At 38.7% G+C, this 19,613-nt stretch overlaps 1 protein-coding gene across 12 annotated transcripts in view; it reads right to left on the bottom strand.

Annotated features, from left to right (window-relative positions):
• Positions 1 to 19,613, bottom strand: part of LMO3 (LIM domain only 3) — a 322,779-nt gene that overhangs the window by 44,018 nt on the left and 259,148 nt on the right. For 9 of the 12 annotated variants that reach the window (XM_081483356.1, XM_081483354.1, XM_081483351.1 and 6 more), the window contains one exon: positions 11,208 to 11,421. In XM_081483356.1, coding sequence (XP_081339482.1) covers positions 11,208 to 11,413 — 206 coding nt within the window. In that variant the 5' untranslated portion in view covers positions 11,414 to 11,421. Of the gene's footprint in view, positions 1 to 11,207; positions 11,422 to 15,653; positions 15,824 to 16,908; positions 16,976 to 17,727; positions 18,079 to 18,223; positions 19,018 to 19,613 lie in introns of those variants that run through there. The other 3 variants (XM_081483349.1, XM_081483350.1, XM_081483348.1) reach the window with 3 other exon arrangements.

Here is a 19,613-nt window from a genome sequence, read left to right as displayed (position 1 = left end):
TTTGGAAGGTGAGAATCACAAAGTGATTAGGAATATAGGTCTTCAGCTTAAAGGAGGACAAGATGGCCATTATAACACATGCCCCACCTACCAAACAGAATAGAAGGGCTGCTGGAAATCATAATAGGAAAAAAACAAAACAAACCACTTAGGATGCGCAGGGTGACAGTAGGAATTAAGGCTTGCAAAGTCATCTAACCACCACTTCATAGCTTTTTGGAAACTATGTTTGAGATTTCTTTGTGCATGAAGTGTAGACAACCACCGCTTTGAAAGCTCACTTGTTCATGCTGTGACTCTCTGGAAGATCAACAGGCAGCTTCCTAGCCAACACCCATAATGCATCCTAGCCCATTTTATAAATTTAAATATAGGCTCAAGAACTTTGATTTGTATTTACTGCTTGAATTTAACTTTTAATTTTAAAAGTACAGACAGCTGGCACATCCAGATCTCACTCTCACAAAAAAGAATGCATATTAATCTTTTCTTTTGGAAGATGAATGCCTGGCTCTTCTTAATGTGAAATTAAAATTAGTGAGCTAGAGTTAGGTGAGGGGTGAGAAGCATGAGTATAAACAGAACACTTCTGTAACAATTTATCTCATCTCATCAAGAAGGTGATTCAATTGTTTTAAGTAACAATACCTCTTTGGTGTATTTCCTTTAAATGCTAGATTTGGAAACATTGGTGATAATCAGAGCAAATATGTTATTTTAAATGTTTTGTACCAGAAATTAATTTCATTAAACAAGACTCAGCTTGACTTTAAACATAATGGGAAAAGATCACTTTTCAGAGATAGAATAACTGACGTTTCCCCTTCAAGAGTAGAAAATGGCAGCCTATGAAAAATCCATATCTTTGCAATTTTTACTACGTAAGTATTCAAAAATATCAATTATATTGTGATCAGGGCAGAGTTTAATGACATCTTTGGCCAAGGTGTTACCTTCACCCGTGCTGTGTTGGCAGCTTTAGCTCATCATATGAACATTCCTATTGTACTATATTGTATTATATAATAAATACTCCAATAACCATATAGTGGACATGTGTAGATGTATCAATTTCAACTCAGACATACAACTATACTATCTCTGTGAATTAGCAACAGTCAAATGACCTAATCCTGAGGTCTATTTTGAGGCACATACTTCACAACTATTATATAATCACACAGGGCTAAATAAAAAGACATAAAAAACCCCCAGTAAATTATACATTAAAATAATCCCATTCAATTTAGCCGATGAGTTCTGTAATCACAAATGGGAATTCAGTCTATAACAGCCTGAGTTAGCATCACAGTGGTTCTCAGATGGTGCCACTTTCTCACCTGACATTTAGAAAAGTGTAGGGGGCGTTCGTGGTTGGAACAGTGATACCAGGGTACCACAAAACCATATAGTGGCTGCCTCTAATCCTTGCTTCTTCCTCTCTCACTTACTCCAACCCCACGAGCATCCTTGATTTTCTTCAAACACATTAGAAAATCTTCCACTGCAAGTTCTTCATACTGACTGGCCCCTATGCCCAGAATGTCCTACCTATACATCCCCAAGGCTAGCTCCTTCACTTTCTTTAGGTCTTTATTCAAGTCACCCTCTCAACAAACTGTGCCTGTCTACCCTGTTTAATTTTTCAAATCCTTTTCTCCTCCCCACCACGTTCACACAGACATCACCCATAAATACAAATTCTGCAAACCTCTTCAGTTCAGTTCAGTCACTCAGTCACATCCAACTCTTTGCGACCCCATGGACTGCAGCACACTAGGCTTCCCCGTCCATCACCAACTCCTGCAGCTTGCTAAAACTCTTACACTACTCCATTTTTCCTGTGCTGCTGCTAAGTCGCTTCAGTCGTGTCCAACTCTGTGCGACCCCATAGACGGCAGCCCACCAGGCTCTCCCGTCCCTGGGATTCTCCAGGCAAGAGTACTGGAGTGGGGTGCCATTGCCTTCTCCGATTTTTCCTGTAGTATTTATTATAATCTTCCTAATGTACTCAATACTTATTTTGTTGATTATCTGCTTTCCCAACTAGAATATAATCTCTACACAGGAAGGAGTTATATCTGTATTTTACTCCGCCTTGTGTCTGACAGCTTTGTACAGTACCTAGAGGATGTGCTCAGTCGCTCAGCTGTGTCTGACTCTATGTGATCCCATGGACTGTAGCCTGCCAGGCTCCTCAGTCCACGGAATTTTCTCAGCAAGAATACTGGAATGGGTTGCTCCTCCTCCAGGGGACCTTCCTGACTCAGGACTGAACCTTCATCTCCTGCATTGGCAGGCAGATTCTTTACCACTAGTGCCACCTGGGAAGCCCCACCTAGAGTGTATAGGATAATAGTTGTTCAGTGGAAAAATGGGGAACTATGATGTTAAGTGTTTTGTCATTTGTTGATAACTTACCAGTATCTGCAGTGAGAGCTGAATGATACAAACAGCATGAAAGTTACAAGGCTAACTCTATCTTTCTCTGCATCTAAAACTTAACTATGAAGCTTGAATCTCAGTTTTTATAAAAGGACTACTGGCTTACGGAAGGATTTTTACAGAGCACAATTTTTACTTATTATTTATAACGTCCCTTCTGAACATTTTTTTCTGCTCATTCCTAATTATACCTCTTCTCATTCTCTGTACTGGTTCCATGTGACAGAACCACACTAAAACTCCTTCTATTTTTCCCTTAGTTATTTAACAATGGTGAGTACCTCAGCTGTAAAAAAAAATATATTGAAAAATAATTTGCCATTAAGTGCTTCCCAAATTTCCCAGACTACCTTATTCTTTACATAGTAAAATATTAATAGTTTTGTATTTATGTATTATATAATATCAATTAGAAATATAAAGTTATATATTCATTATCTATAGAAATGAAATATTGGCACTCAAATATTTGTTACGCAACTAAATGGCTTCATTTTCATACTGTTAGATACAGCAAAACATGAAATCATAAATACAAACCATGTAATCATAAATACGAACCCCAGTCCTATTCACTCAGCAAGGACATGTTGTCAAAAGAAGGGGTTCTTGTAGCTTAGAACCTTTTTCATTTTTTTTTCCTAATAAATGGTCACAGAAAATACTAGTTGCTAAATTTTAAGGCAATTCAGTAACATTATTTCTTTTTATCTCCCAAAACACAGACATCCCTCAATGGATAGTCACATGTAATACTTATAGGCTTTAAAATTATGTTCATAGTATAGTACAGTTGAACTTCTCACCCGTAAAACTAAATAAACCTGCCAATTGAAACTACTACTCATTTTTAGTGTTAGACATTATGATCATTTTTTCATTCACCTCTCTACTCCCATCCCTTCCACTCAAGCAAAGGAACACTCATCTTAGAAAGTGAAGTGAAAAGTGTTAATTGCTCAGTCATGTCCGACTCTTTGTGCCCCCATGAACTGTAGCCTGCCATGTTCCTCTGTCCATGGAATTCTCCAGGTAGGAATACTAGAGTGGGTTGCCATTCCTTTCTCCAGGGGATCTTCCCGACCCATAGATCGAACCTGGGTCTGCTGCACTGCAAGCAGTCTCTTTACAGTCTAAGCCACTTCAGTCTAATATGCAGCTGTTGGTCAGAATGTATTTTTACGGGATGGTTGATAAAAAACAAAGTAAGCATCATGCTCAATGCCATTAAGTATTTTGTGAACCGTCTTTAACTTTTCTGGTGAAATGTGAGCAATCTATCAAAAGTTACTACTTAAGAGGTTTCAAAAATCTTTTAAAACAAAAAAGAGAATAAAATAATTTCCATAATGATCTGTACCTCTGCTATTAATAGAATTGCTAGAATAAAAACATGGCATTGTTTTAAAAGGTTTCTGAAGTCAGAATAAACTAGTGATGTCTATAACTTCTTTTTGCTCTTCAAGTTGCCTGTTGGGATCCCACAGCATGAAATAGGAATTTATTTTTTCTTGGTGGTATTTAGATCACTATTACATGTTATCATTAGCACATTTTATGATGTTCCCTGCCCCATTACTAATCCATGTCATATTGGATATTTATGTTTACTAAAACTGATTTTGTTTTTATTAATAGGATGGGTTTACTTTAGGCGATGCTTTACTGCATTAGTAATAACAATTTTACTTAAATATGGCTTTGGTGTGCTCCTATGCAAATAATCTCTGAAATCCTAAGAGTCTTTTATTTTCCCAGTAGCCCTGTTGGAGAGTTTTTAATATTACATTGAATCATAACAACACATGCTGGTTAGAGTCTAACTTAATACATGCAGCTTAATGTTAATTTTCTGACTTCAAATCAGAGCTCTAACTATTCCGAGATGACTATTTATCTCAAGTGTGATTTTTGTTTTCAACTAGTAAAGTCCACAGCTAGAGATTTTTGTATCATAAAAAACCAAAACTATGGAGTAAAAGAATTCAGCAAAAGAAATGGAATCTTTACATAACTAAAAAAATTCATTGAGAAGAAAAATATCTATCAAGAAGTTTTGATGGTACAGAGCAGAAAGCAAAATTGGTGCAGGTGAATGCCCAAGTGACTGATGTGGGATTCATCATAACTATGTTTGTAATACAGCAAATATGCTTGATGAATATAATAAAAGGGTATGCTTAGGTCCTAAGTTCTTCAGGGAAAAGTTATCCATTTACATGGATAATAAGGGGGAAAAAAACCTCAATAAGCAAAAGAAATTGCTTTAAAGTAAGAAACAAAACTAAATGTCACATTTCTTGCTTCACAATGGAACTTCTACTTCAAAATAAATTTCTTATAAATACCCTTGAGAAGGGGAACATACGGTTAATCATCAAAACAAGTATGTTACGATGGTAGACATGGAAATGGAGCAGACAGTATCGAACTCCATCGGAGCTGAGAAAAACAGAATTGGGTGATAAAAATCACAAAGGAATAAAGTTAGGCCTTCTGCAGTATTATAAAACTTGTCTTTCCTCTTAGAATGGTGAACACCCTGTAGGAATAAGTCAGTGCAATGGTTTACAGTACTAAGGAATTAGCTGGCATCAAGTATCTGAATTTTACAAGTTTCAAAGCCTGCCAAAGTATGGTGATCTGGTAAAAGTCAATTATGACCAAAGTCAATGCACATTCTAAGGTTGTATAGATTCTAATATCTGTCTGTGCAGTATGCATACACACACCTACATCTCTTTAGGTGCTTACAAAGGGAAATGCCGTGAACCAGTAGGGATAATTGGTTGCATAAGCCGATTAAAAAATTAAAAACGAGGAAAATGCCTTTTTAAAGAAATGTGGCTAATGTAAATGCTGTTTTAAAAAGCTATCTGGTTGATTGAGAGAGTATTGCTATTTTTATTTTTGCTTTCCTTGTTTTCAAGATCTTGTCCTACATTTACAATCCACATATTTTAACATTTATTGATAAAAGTGAGAAACGTTATTTTTGGAAGATAGGATGAGGTTAGAACATATAATTTTGAATGATAAAAGACTTTCTCATAGGAACTGGTAAATGTTTTCAAACCAAATAGTAAAATAAGATTTCAATGACTCACAATATAATGAGAAAAAAAATACAATGGTTGTTTAGGTTGGTGCAATTCTTCTGTAAGGCTACATAATTTTTATGTGAGGCAGAAAACTGAACTACATAATGCATTTCTACAATGCATATATTCATCAAAACCGTTTACAAAATTATTACTTTCAGCATATTTTTAAAATGATTCCTTAATAAATTATGTTTATGCAGTCAAAACAGCATTAACATTTACTATTAGTCACTTAATGGAAGTTAATGGTGAGCTTATAAATGAAGTGCTGGCTTACTTTGATATACTTTAGGAGCAACCAAAAATAAGAGGTTCTTTCCCAGAGTTCTATGTATTTATAAAGTGCAAAATAAGCAATTTTAGCAATTCTCAAATGTAGTTCTTCCATATGTATTTAATCCTAAATATACTTGTAGAAACAGAATATTTTTCTGCTAAGTCAGGTATGTTGAACTTATCCATTTTATGTGTAAAAACTATCCTAATTGAAGTATTCCATGCTTTATGAAAAGATAAAAAACAGTAAAGACATAGAAACAGTGTGAAGTATTTTATTTTTAATATTCTTGGTGGGGGTTATTTTCAGTGACAATAATTCAAGTGTATAAAACAAACCAAAAGGCACAAAACTAGAATAATTAATTAAGTACTCATTTCCTGAAAATGAGTATATTACAGAATTAAGAACAGATAAATTTATAAATAAGAAATTCTCTATGTAGATGGGATATTTTTAACAGAGATTGTTGCTCAGGAATTCTAGTGTGGATCTACCAATTTTTCTCTAAAGCAAGGGGCATTCTCCCAAAGTATTGTACAAAATTATCCCTCTCGATTTGTGGTAGTCCATGAATGATATATATATACTATAAAATGTTTGAAATAGAATGCAATAATGCTTTTCTATAATAAACAGAAAAATAAACTTAAAATTATAATACTTCATAAAGTTGTAAATAAAGCAAGATAATTCACAGGGAATATAGCAGTATTTTTAAAAGATCCTAGAGTCTAATACACTTAGATAGCAAAATATCTCAAAATACTAAGATTAGCTTAGACATTTAAATATGATCAAGTTATGACTATAATAAAATGTTAAGAAAGCTCAAATTAAAAAAAATTTATTTGGGAGGAGCTTCATTCCATATAAAAGATTAGGTTTTTTTGGAATTTAAAACAATAAAAAGTTATATTTCAAATAATAATAATAATAATAATGTACTGCTCTCTAGGGAAGATCTTTTCAACTGCCTAATATCTAAAAGAGGACAAAGCAGGAAAAACAGAATGAATATGTCAGTTAGCATTAAAAAACAATCTATGCAGTGAACTGTCAGATAAAATAATATTAGTAATATATTCATATTTACTTTTAAGGCCATAATTATCTACTAATATAAATTTAATCTCATAAAAATTTATTTAGAAGCTCCAGTTTTGATCAGTGTGAAATAAAGTTATAGCTAGGCTAATGCTCTATGTAGCATTTAATTTTAATTTTCTATTGTAAAAATCATATTATTACATTGAAGCACATAAAATTTGCAATCAGCATCACAGTTTCAAATCCTTTTTGTTAACTGGTAGCTGTGGTGGAGCATGAAGCATCACTCTTTCCCAGTACTTTCATTTTAAACAAATCATCCTCATGTATAAAAATAGCAAATTGCATTAAATTTTATACGAGATGTTTTCTGTTTCTTGTGTAGAAAAAGCTATCTGTAGCTTTCCCTATAGCTTTGAGTATATTCTCTAGTAAAACATCATTCACAGAGACGCAAGACACAGCCTTCATCACCTTGATGCTTAAAATACACCACAAGTAAGAAAATGCAGGCTTAAATTTAAAAACTGGCAAAAATGGCCCAAAAGCTTAAGTGTAAGTGCTGATATTCTACACTGCCTCCAAGTTGAGAAGTAAAGTACTATGGTTTATCTCGTGGTTCTGACTTCATGAAATTTGACATAAAATCTTAATTCTAAAACTGATGATATATTAACTACTTTATTCATATTTACCAAACAAATCAGAATGATAGATAGTTTAGTAGTAACTATAGTCCTGTAAACATTATTATGAAACCTTGGCTAGTTTTACATATTAATTGCTAATTTACTTTATGCATTCTTTAGTTCAAGGCACAAAAATGCTTCCATGTCCACTTTGTCATAAACAACTTAAAAAAAACTGTAACTGTACTGGATATATTTTTAACAGATACATTGTTAGGTCTTGGCATATAAATATCAGTGGGCAGACTGACTTCATAGTTTAAGTCAGAAAGCATGTTTAATAGAGGAATTTTTAAAATGTCAATGTTTCTGTTCCTATTTTTAATGAGTTTCTGAGGATGGCGAGCAGTCCTACAAACCGACAAATTCCCTCTCATCAGACACGTTCATCTTATATTCTCCAGAAAAAATAAAAAATACTATATAAGCCCTGTTACGGAAAGTGAACCGTCAAGATTTGAAACAGTAATAAACTGTAAAAATGTTTTCTTTTTCTTAAATACAGCTAAATGTGCCTCAAAGAAGAAAAAATTACTGCAGTAACAGTTTCCAACACCCTAAAGAAAATATCTTATGATTTAAATTCTTATTTTTATCATTCAAAGAACTTGTAAAAACCTGTCATCACCACCATTACTCAGAATAAGGCAAAATATTAATAAAACGTAGGAACTTCAAGATTCACTGTTCAGCAATAAAAGTGCTTTGTGTTCTCTTTTGGAAGGAGAAGTTAACTAGGAAGTTAAATACACTTGGCAAAAAGTATTTCACTCTTCTCTAGATGTGAAAAATTATCTGTCCCAAGATAATATCTATAACTCGTAATTTACTGGTGCAGGTAAGCTACTTTTTTTTTTTATCATTTCCCACATTCTTACTTAGATGCCTGGAAAGTCAGACCAAGAAATACAAACCTGTAAAGTATGTATGGCTCGTTTGTGCTTCAAAGATGTCACATAACATCCAAAAACCACTCTAAACTACTTTTAAATAGGATTTAAATGGTTAAGCCAGTAGCTGTGCAAAATACAAGAAGGCAATGTGCTGAACACAGAAGGAAATGAGAAAAGTTCTTTTCAAAGCTCGGGAAAACAGCCACAGAATATTGCTTGTTCACTGATCATATTGCAGATTTTATGTAATTAATAAATTATTAGATAGCAACAATTTGAGGTGCACCTCCCTTTTTCCCTTAGTTAATTTTTGTCTAACTTAAAATCATGTCTCTCACACAGCAGGAATAAGCATTTTTGAATGCCTGTTTATACACATTCGAAGAAATTAATTTGCACATAAAATCTGCTTGAATGTCTTCATCTATTTGACATACAGAATTAGATTATTTTAATTTGCCAATCAGACATATGCTTTTAAACACAGACAGAATTTCATTGTGCTATGCACTTTCCATATAAAACTAATACCACATCTGCAGCATAATCTATAACACATAACACGGTGTTTTACACCCATAGCATTTACCCATTTCACTTCCGCAGTTTTTAAGTGTTGATGAACTACTTCTTGCCAAAGAAGCCACGTTATATACAACAAAACCTTCAGTTTAAATAAGGGATAAGCTTGCTGTTAACAACTTAGTTTGAAATGTTAACAACCCTTAGGCTGTTAACATAACAACTGGCCATTAATGTGGTAATGACCAATTTGAGAGGAAATTGCACTCTGAGAAATGAATATATTGGCAATCTGGACCAGGGTTTAAATTTAAAAGAGTTAAGATTAAAAACAAAAAAAAGTAACAAGAATGAAAGTTTGAGCTTATCAGAAATCAACTAAAAGTTGTATCACACAAAGCAGCAAATAGACTCTTTTAGAGATAAAGATTTCTGAGATGAAAACTATTTTGATAAATTCTCTTCAACAACACACTTACTTGAGACTATCAAATACCAGTTGAAGGAAGATGAAAACAATACAAGTTTACTTTCTCTGCTCTCGACTTTGTTGACAACCGCAAGAGTTTCACTCAGGACACAGGTATTTCATTGGCAAATTTGTATTTTTGAGTTAAAAATAGCCAGAGATTTCAAGAGACTCTAAATTTGACTCAATGTTTGTCTTTATTGCATATTAGAACACTTTAATCTTGCCTAAACTATATAAACTTGTTTTCGAAAGTATTGTTACATGAATCCACTGGAGATTCTGCAGTGGTAAACAGAAGTCAAAGACAGAGTCCAAAAGCCTGTGGCTGTTGGTTAGGAAGATAAAGCAAAACTAGGAAGCAATGTCAGGTCGCTAAAAGCAAATACACTCTGTGCAGAAATCAGGCTTCAATTCACAAAGAGCAGAAGAGAACTTTTTATTTGCAAGAATAAAGTTCCAAGACTGCAGAGTCTATAAGAATTCATGGAATAGCTTAATTCTAATGATTAGTTGCAGTAGTTACAGAACTCCTTCCCTAAAGCCACTTCCTATTTCCACGGCTGGGACCTTACATGTATTTTGTGCCCTTGGAACACAGAGAAGTGACAGCAAGTGGTCATAGTTAGTCAGGGGGCCGTCAGATGAAGCAGTCCTAAGAGGAGAGAGAGGAGAATCCGATAAACAGTACCAAGCTCACTCTCTTATAACGACCATTCATCAAACAATATGTTCTTCTATATAGAAACTGAATTGGACTGAAAATAACTGAATTATATATGAAGCAGCACCAAATTCCCTAGAAAACACCTCCCGAAATGACCAAGGAGTTACTGCTGATTGATAAATTTTATGTCATAAGGGAAAAAAATTCAAAATAAATCACTTAATGTCAGACTAGAAAAAATGATTAATTATATCAAATATGAAAACCCAAATGATGCCATATATCATTTCTCTAATTTGATAGATCCTACTTTATTAATATAAGTAATTTGCAGCTGAATGAAGTCACAAAGTCCCCTGAAAAGCAAAATAATTATTCTTAAACATAAGTCCACGTGTAGAGTACTAAACGTTAGAATACAAGATTAACCTGCTTCATGGCTTCAGAAACAAGAACATCTGCGTTGTCCTGAGACTGTTCAGATGTTTATAGGTTGGAGAGTGGCTATCATTTCCCTATAATGATGGAGGTCTTTACTTTGTTATTTTCCATAAAGCTGCTGGCAAGTCTGAGGCAGATGAACATTCAAGTGCTATCTTTGCGAAGATCACTTGGAATGCCCTAGGGTTGTGGGCAGGGGGAGGTGTATTCACACTTGGACGAAGTTTTCAACGTCCTACTAAATATCCTTCTAACAAATACCAGATAAGAGTTTCAAACTGACTTTCTCTGACAAATCTGAAACAGGAAGATCATGGAATCACTTCGTGCTACGCTCAGCCTGACCCTGTCACTTTCCTGCTAAGAAAACTTGTATGCTGACTCATACAGAACACCTTGACGTGAACTGGAGGTTCACTTATCCCCAGGTAGGAGCATCAGGCAAGGCAAACAGAAACACTTTGAGATACTGTGTTTTTCTGACCATGACTCAAGCCCTCTTTTGCCACAGACACAGCGCATTGAAGGCTGCCAGGTGGACATCTTTCAGGAATAGAAGCTGGCAGGAAAGACACGGAACACACAAGTACACTTACAGAAGTATTTTAAAAGGAGTCCAGTGATCACTGGTGTGCAAGGCGAATTCCTACCTCAGATAGTCTCTGCGACAAAGGATAAGGTTAGCTTTCGTGTACAGGGTAGAACCCACTTCTCCCAAACGGCAGTCACAGCAGGCACACTTCAGGCAGTCCTCATGCCAGTATTTGTCCAATGCCTTTAGCAGATACCGGTCCTTGATCTTTCGGTTGCAGCCAGCACAACCTTTCGGCTTGGTGTCTGGCTGGACTGAGAGCATTTGTATACCTGAAGGAAGACAAGAACAAAAAAGAGAGCTGAGACTCCAAAAATCAAGAGATGCCCGAAGACCTCATTAAGTTAAACATTTTTGACTGCCATTTTCAAGGAGTGTTAGACTTTCTGCTTAAGGGGTAGGCAGAAATTGGGCTTCCCTGGTGGCTCAGATGGCAAAATATCTGCCTATAATGCAGGAGACCTGGGTTCGATCCCTGGGTTGGGAAGATCCCCTGGAGAACAGAATGGCTACCCATTCCAGTATTCTTGCCTGGAGAATCCCATGGTCAGAGGAGCCTGGCTGGCTATAGTCCATGAGGTAGCAGAGTCAGACACGACTGAGCGGCTAACATATGAATATACAGACATTGAACTAAATTTTGAAAACAAAGAGGTTCAAACTTTGTTAAGTGTCGTTGCTAAATCATTCATGAAGTCACACCTATAAAGTAGCAAAAATAATCAATTCATCTCGTACCTGGTAAGATGATATCATCTACATGAAGTTAAGTAATAGTAAATAATTTTATATTGGTACAATTTTCTACACAGAGAAGTTCCTTTCGGGAGAAAATAGGAGTCAATGGTTAATGATCTAGAAGAAAGCTACTTAACAGACAAATCTGTATACACACTGTAGGAGTCAAGAATGAGTTTTCCCTTATTGGTTAAAAATTTTCACTTAATATGTACTTGATGGTGGAAGGAAAGTTCACTTTTATGGGATACACTAACCTTACTTAGCAGTAGAGATGTTTATACTTAAGCATAAGTACAGTCACCCCAAAAGCTCACCAATCCTATAATACTTATTTACATCCAAATACTTCCCTTTATGTCCTTGATATTTTAAAGCATTCATTGTGTTAAAAATTTTCAAAATGCATTGACTCTCACAAGCATTGGTCCATGCATCTATTAGTTAGTGGCAGATCATCTAACTATAGACTATATACTTTTATATAAAATTAAACTATAGGATTAAGTAATTTATTATCATAAACATGCACTTATTTTATAAAGGAAAGAAAAAACAACAGAAGACAAAGTTTCAATATATATAAAGTTACACAAACATCCACAGGCAAATATATATTATATACATATATTACACACTACACACATGCTAGACTAGATATAGGGACATTTATACATTTTAGAGACATATTTCCATATCATAAATAAGGAGATGAGTTGAATTCTCTCGTTAATACAACTTGATTGAAATTTTTTTTCAGTGAAAGGATATTTGCCTTCGAGTTTCTTCTTTCCTAAATGTCAAACACTCAGTTTTTCAAAAAGCTGAACGAATTATTCACAGCTGCATATGTATCAACTAATGCATTTCAAGCACTCTAAACTACTGTAGACATTGATTTCAATTTCTCTTATTTTACAAATTATGATACAGAAGCGTGAGAGGTTCAGGGACTGGCTTAAAGCTGAATGACAGCTCAGCCTAAGACTTGATGGCCTTCTTACAATCCAGAGATGCCACTGCTATATTATGCCTCCTCTCTTAGGCAGAAAGTTTTAAACTTGGACACAGAAGGACACAAAACACCAAATGTATCTGCAATTGAAACAGTATCAAGAAAGAAATGCCAAGCCTTAATCTAGAGCATTTTCGGTGTGTTCCCTGCTCCAAACAGCTAAACCTTTTTTGTTTCCTCTGATGCCTGATGATAAAGCCTTTACCTTTATTATCTTCACTGTCTTTTTCTTTTTTAATCACACTAAGAGACAACAAGACACCATACCCTCACAGCAGAATAACTTTTCTAACTACAAATGATACATGAATTTCACATAATAGTGCTATGATGTTGAATTTCCATTAGAAAATAGCTTCTCTGGTCCAGTGATGGAGCAGGGACCAGCAGCTAGGCATCAGAGTAGCTGCTTTTTCTGCATGGGATGCACAGCCGTGGTCCTCGGATCTACAGATTAGTAGCTGGATTTGTACAGAGGAGCAGGTGGTATTCCTATAGCCAGCTTTCTATTCCTTTCTTTGAAGGAGCTCAGGGTCTAGTGTAGATTAATCATAACCCTTGATAGCTCTGCTAAATCTCACTCTCTAGAACTTCTAACAAATGAAGTTTCTTTGATCAGAACTAGTTACCATCTTCTCGCAAGGTTCCACAAGGAATGAATCCCATTAATTACAGTACAGAACATACCCAAGTGCCTCTTAACCGTCTTCCTGGGGGAAGGAAAAACTGTGATATACTAAATGACAGCCTGGATTTCATGATTGAGAACACCGAGAGGTATGTTTAGAGCAGCTAGTCTAATTACCCAACTTATAAGGCTATTGTTTTTTTCATATCATCAAGCTGAGAATGTTTTCATCCAAATCCTTCTTAGTTGTAGCTAAGCTCTGTTTCTCTGAGCTTTGTGCTCATCATCAAGCATGGAAGGTCAACTATCTTTATTCACGATGCTTTGCGAATAAGACAGGAGATACCAACATTTGGTACAAGCAACACCACTCTGCTTGTCTTCACAAAATGTTTTTGTTGGGCTGACATTTTAATTTAGCACTCAGAGGCCAATTAATATTTGAAACTCTTACAGAATTCTGTTTGGCCTTGGGCGTAGAAGGAGTTTGAGATTTTTATACTCCATCCTGGTAGCTTCGTGTCGAAAACACCATCACGTTACTCTTGAAAAGGAAATCTTTTTCGATACTCAGCAAGTTAACAGTTGTGGAAAAAAAGAACTATTTTGCAGTCACCACGTTACCCTGTACCAAACAGGCATAAACCAGCCGGCAGCCTCCCTTCAGCATCCGGCAGAACGCGTCTGGGTAAGAGTTATGTGTTCGGAGCTGAGAAACATTTTGCAAGTTGCTTATAGCACATCAGGACCCATAACTAGTTTTAGATTGGCATGTAAATTGTTCTGAGGGAAATTCTTATTGCCTCTGAGACCTTGCCATTCTGAGTTATTTGACAGTTTAAGGGAAATCATAATTTTTAAAAAAGACATAAATAATAGCCTGTGCAGTGTGGTGTGCAGAAATAAGTAGAACCATTTCATTTAAACTCTGGTGAGCTTTTAATTGCCTGGATTGCATTGTGAGGCAGCCTAACGCTTGATTAACTCCATTATGTCCCCTTGTTCTGTGCCATTCATCCGCGCAGTCTCAGCTTCAGTAGTTAACACAACAAAGTAACCACAACTCCACAACACGCTGGGGTTAAAAAAAAATCATAATAAAAGATCTGCAGCACTTAGACCCAGTCTTCTATATTTTTGGACTGACTACACCGCAGTGAGTGGAAAACATTTTGTCCCTGTCGGAAGATGCACAGAGAACAATTTGGGAGAAGGAGCGGGAAGAGGGAATCCATTAAAGGGGGTTGGCAGCAATGAGGTGCCTCAGGAAGATTCGAAAATGGGAATGCAGGTTCTGCAGCTGGGAGCAGTGACACAGATTAAAAGAATTTGGCCAACACCGGCCATTCGATTGCCAAGAGGTACCAAACAAAAGATTTTCTCTCCTCCTGCCCATCTTCATCCTCTCCCCAGCCCCTGGCCCGATTGGAGAACTGGATTGGGCCTAAAAGCTTGTTTCTCTCTGTTCACTGGCCCAGAGCGTCCCTACAGGCTGTAACCCCCTAAGGGACAACAATGCAAATAGATGTCCCCAGATCTCAGGCGCTGGAGCTGCTTAACTCTGTTCTGCCCCTTCAACTCCCAACCCTCCCCTCCCCATCCTTCCACCACCACCCCCCTCCCCTTTTTGAGCAATGGAGCTGGGAACCAATTTGATTCCCTTTTTCTCCAATGCAGCTGCAAGGCTCAGAGATACTGACATTTTTCCACTCTTATCAGTTTAATTACAGTTACCATGGCAGCAAAGTGCTAGTGCTTGGCAAAGGCCAACAAGAGATTTGCAAGACTGGGTTCAATTTTGATGCAGCTCACATGCAAAATAAAAAAAAAATAAGAAACATACATACACTCTAACAAAGAATCCCTTGAGGAGTTTATGTTCCAGCCTTTTGTGGTAGTGTCTCTGCCGCCACACAAGGATGCTTTGCAAAGAATGTAGCAGTTATTTGTTGCACCTAGCAAGATTAATTGGTTTAAACAGCTGTCTTTCAAAGCAGTTACAAACAATAATATTTCAGATCTTTTCCGAGAGACACAAAAGCCGCGGAAGGGCAAGAAGGCTTTGGAGCAGCCAACAGTGCCGAGCGCCGGCAAAGTGCATGTATGATAGATTGTAACCTTACCAAAACTTTTCTCCTTTTTCTGCATGAGTTGACTGAGGCGTGCCTGAGTTGCCGCAGCTTCGCATGGAGCACCCAGCCCAGAGGTAGAAGTGGAAGGGGGTCTCCCTCGGATTTAGCTCAAGTGCGGACCCGGTGCGCAGCCTACACCCGCCGAGGACCGACTATTGTGAAGCCCACTTTGGGAGCGGGTCGGAGCGGGCGGCGGGCGTGTGGGGGTGGGGGAAGGGATGAGGGCGGCCAGACGAGCGGCGCACACCCGGAGCCCCTCGCCGGGTGGCGGCATACAAAATGATGGCGAATGACAAAGCCACAAGCTTCCCTAACTCTGCCCGTAATCCCCAAATCCCAGCGGCCCCTTTTAGCTTCGTGGTAACAAATGGATTTGATTAAACTGTCACATGCAGCGTTAGCATAGCATATCATGTTCAATATGAAAAAGATCATAAATCTGACTTGTATTTCATAACAGCAATCTGGGTAGCCCCCGTAAAATAAAATGTGCCGCAGCAGTTTGAATCTCCATCGATTAGGACACGGGCACCTTGCTCCAAGGATCCCGTCTTCTCGACACTTCTTCCCAACCTCCCCCTACACCACTCCCCGCCTCCCCCCAGACAGTCACTTTTCCATCTGGTAGGAACAGTATTTTTGTTACAATGGTACAGTGGACCGGAGGCAGAAGTGGCCTCAGGAACCCAAAGATGGTCATTTCAATTCTTGGGGGAGGGAGGTGATGAATTTCAGAAACTAAGGTCAAAGGGCGGGGGGGTATCCGGAACCCACCTAAGACTGAATTCCCTTCCTACGGGCCGGGCCAGGACGAGCATCTCCTCTCAAACTCTCCCAGCCTCTGTCTCCCCGGGTGTCGGGGGGCTGGGGTTGGGGGTGTAAATGCCGCAGTTGCTCGGGAACTTTGACTATTATCCACTCGAGTCGTAGTTGAGACGTTCCGCGCCGCAGCCGCTCGGCTCTCCCCGCCTTCCAGCCCCATCTTCCGCCCGCATCTATTTCATGTCTCATCATAAAAATAATGAAGCCTCACATGATTTAAACAAAACCGTCTCAGCAGAGCTGCAGCCCGAGTGAAAGTTGCAGTGCGGAGCCGGGCTGCAGCTCCAGTTTATGCCTCATTAGGAGAAGCTGGGGAAGAAAAAAAAAAACAAAACCCACATCCGCACACGCACGCGCGCACCCGCAGACACACACACACAACCACAAATAAGCCGCCGCATGTGCACCCAGTTGCTGCACTTACCTTCTCAATTAAGCGATACAGGGGGAGGCCGTTCAGAAAGCACAGTGGCTGCTTTGTAGCTCTTCTCCTTGGGAAAGGTCAAAAAGAAGCATTGTTTGAAAAAAAAAGAAAAGAAAAAGGAGGGGGAGGGAGGAATCTCTATTTTTTTTTTTTTTAAGTTTAAAATAATGAGGTCCTCCAGGATCCGCCGAGCAATGGTGTTGACCGCATCTGAGCCACAGGTGTCCTCCTTTTAGGCAACGGCAGTCCGAGGCTGTCTCTCTCTCTCCGTCCTGGCTCAACACAACTTACCCCGGCAGCACGCGAGGAACCGAGCTGAAGCAGCCTCGGCTCTCAGCTGCAAAATGCAATCCCTTCCCAGCCAGACCTAATACAGCCCAAGAAAAGGTCACTCAGTTATTACTGAGCCGGCGGAGCCCAGGCAGCGCTTGTCAAGACCACAGAGAAGCAGCTCCCTTCCGATTTAAGACTATTTACCTCTCGCCCCCACCCCTCCCCTCTCCTCTCCCTTTCCTTCTCTCCCTCCCTCTCTCGCTGGCTCCCTCGCTCGCTCTCGGGTGCCTGTTCTGCAGCTCAGTCAAGTAACAGCCGCCCTCGGAAAGTGCAAAGCAGCCACAAGACAGATCGGGCTTTGTTGCTAATTTCCCAGGGTGAAAATTTACAAGCCTGCGAGTTGCAGTCAGCATCACCCCACGCATATGCTGCTCGCCAACGCTGGGGACGACCCACCTCCCCCCAACCCCCCCGCCCCGGGCGCACAGAATGTGACCTCGGCTGGAGTCGACTTGGAGGGGTTGAGGGGAGAAGGACAGACCCTACCTCCTGGTCCCGTCCAAAAGAAGTCCTGCGAAAGAGCTCCGGAGGCAAAGGGTAGGGATCCTAAAATAACCGGGGCATTTTTGGAATAGGTGGCCACGTTGAAAGCAAACCGTCTTCCAAAGCCAGTTCTGAAGCTGCCAATTATGGAAATTAAAATAAAAGCCAGGGAATCAAACTGCTAGCAGAATACACTGGGAGAGCGCGCAACCCTCCCCTTGGAGAAACGTCTGGGGGTGGCTGCAGTCGCCCGGTTCTCTGACTTCTGTTCCTGAAAGTCGCTCCAAAGTCGCTGCTCCGCAGGCAGGTCTGCCACACAAGCCTGGTCCAGAGATGCCACGCTCCCCTCTCCTCCTGTGGCCCAAGAACCAAACTGTGAACTTGTTCCGCCTTAACTGATACTGAACCCCTTTCGACCCTCACGGAACACTTCCTGCAATTACTTGAATGCCTCACAATTTAAAACTCACATGGTAGAATGAAAAACACCCAAGAGCACCTAGAAACTTGATTTTAGATTAACTTGGTCAAAAGAGTGTCTTCACCATCACTGCCCGGTCTTCATAGACTGGTTTTAGAGGCCTGGAAAGATTTCTTTTTCTTCTCCCCCAGCCTCCTCTTAACTTTACTTTGCATGCCAGCTTTAAAATATCTTACTATTTTTCTAAGTTTTCGAACTTCAAAGTCATCCTCTTTTTTTTTTTTTTGGGCTGCTATCATAGCATCCCCACCAGATTTTTAAAAAGCCCTGTCAAAGGTCAAGCTTAAAAATAGCCCAGATTTGAATGACACTGGCTGAAATGTTTTAAGGGCCAAGAAAGACTCAATTGTTGAACTCCACAAAACTTTTTTTTTTCTTCCCAGCACCATCAGTTTTAATCTAGTTCTAGCTTGAAAAACAATCAATGCACCCCCCTACCCCCGTGAATATTCAGGCTAAATTATGCTCCCCTTCATAGAGAATAATGGCTCAACATTAATAACTTATTCTTATCACTTCTCTTTTATAAAACACTCATAAGAAAATAGCTTGGAGTTTGCTTTCTTCTCCCTCTAAAAGGCAACAAAACGCAAAACTAACCTGAAAAATACCGAAAGTCACAAACGGCAGATTAACAAGGACCCCTTCAGTGGATTTGTTCTGCACACAGGCAGATCTCTTAAGTTTGGCTTTTCTGGCCCGTATAAGCAGACATTCATGCACCTCACCCATCCACACTGCTCCTGCTGTTCTACCCCACCTCTCTGCTCCAGCCACTCTGAAAACACCCCAGTGTGTGTGTGTGTGTGTGTGTGTGTGCATGTGTGTGTGTGTGTATTACATGTGCTCTCCCTCTCAGCCAATGCACTGAGAAGAAGAAAAGAGGAAGGGAGGGAGAAGTATGTGTGGGGAAAGGGAGAAATAAAATCAAAACAAATGGTACAGCTAATGAGGACAATTAAATTAATTATGTTCAAGGAGATGAGATTTTTTTTCCCTCCAACTGTATGATCTGTTACCCCTCGCTGGCAACTGCTGCTCAGTAATTCATGGCAACTGATTAGTGCATCTATGCAAATCTTTGTTTAAATCATTCAACTAATTAAATGATGGGATTATTCCTCTGCCTACGGTGACATCATTCGCAGTAATTAGTACTCTATTTGGACTGTGGCAGTAAGATTCACGATATCAACACCAACCTGCAAAGACATTAACCACTTTGTCACCTTATTTTTTTTTAAGGGACAAACATCCAGATCTCTAATTGCATTTCCCACCCCCTCCTTTTCCCCTAATCTTCCTTTTCCTCTCAGTTTTACCATCTCCCCCACACTTGTACTGGCAAGCAAGGAAGAGAGAGAGAGGAACTTAGTGAATAATATGCCAAACCACATGTGTAAAGGAA

The sequence above is a fragment of the Giraffa tippelskirchi genome, chromosome 4, assembly GCF_054371585.1.
Source record: "Giraffa tippelskirchi isolate mGirTip1 chromosome 4, T2T-mGirTip1v1.2.pri, whole genome shotgun sequence".
NCBI lineage: Eukaryota > Metazoa > Chordata > Mammalia > Artiodactyla > Giraffidae > Giraffa > Giraffa tippelskirchi.
This window is presented reverse-complemented; position numbering and strand designations above follow the sequence as displayed.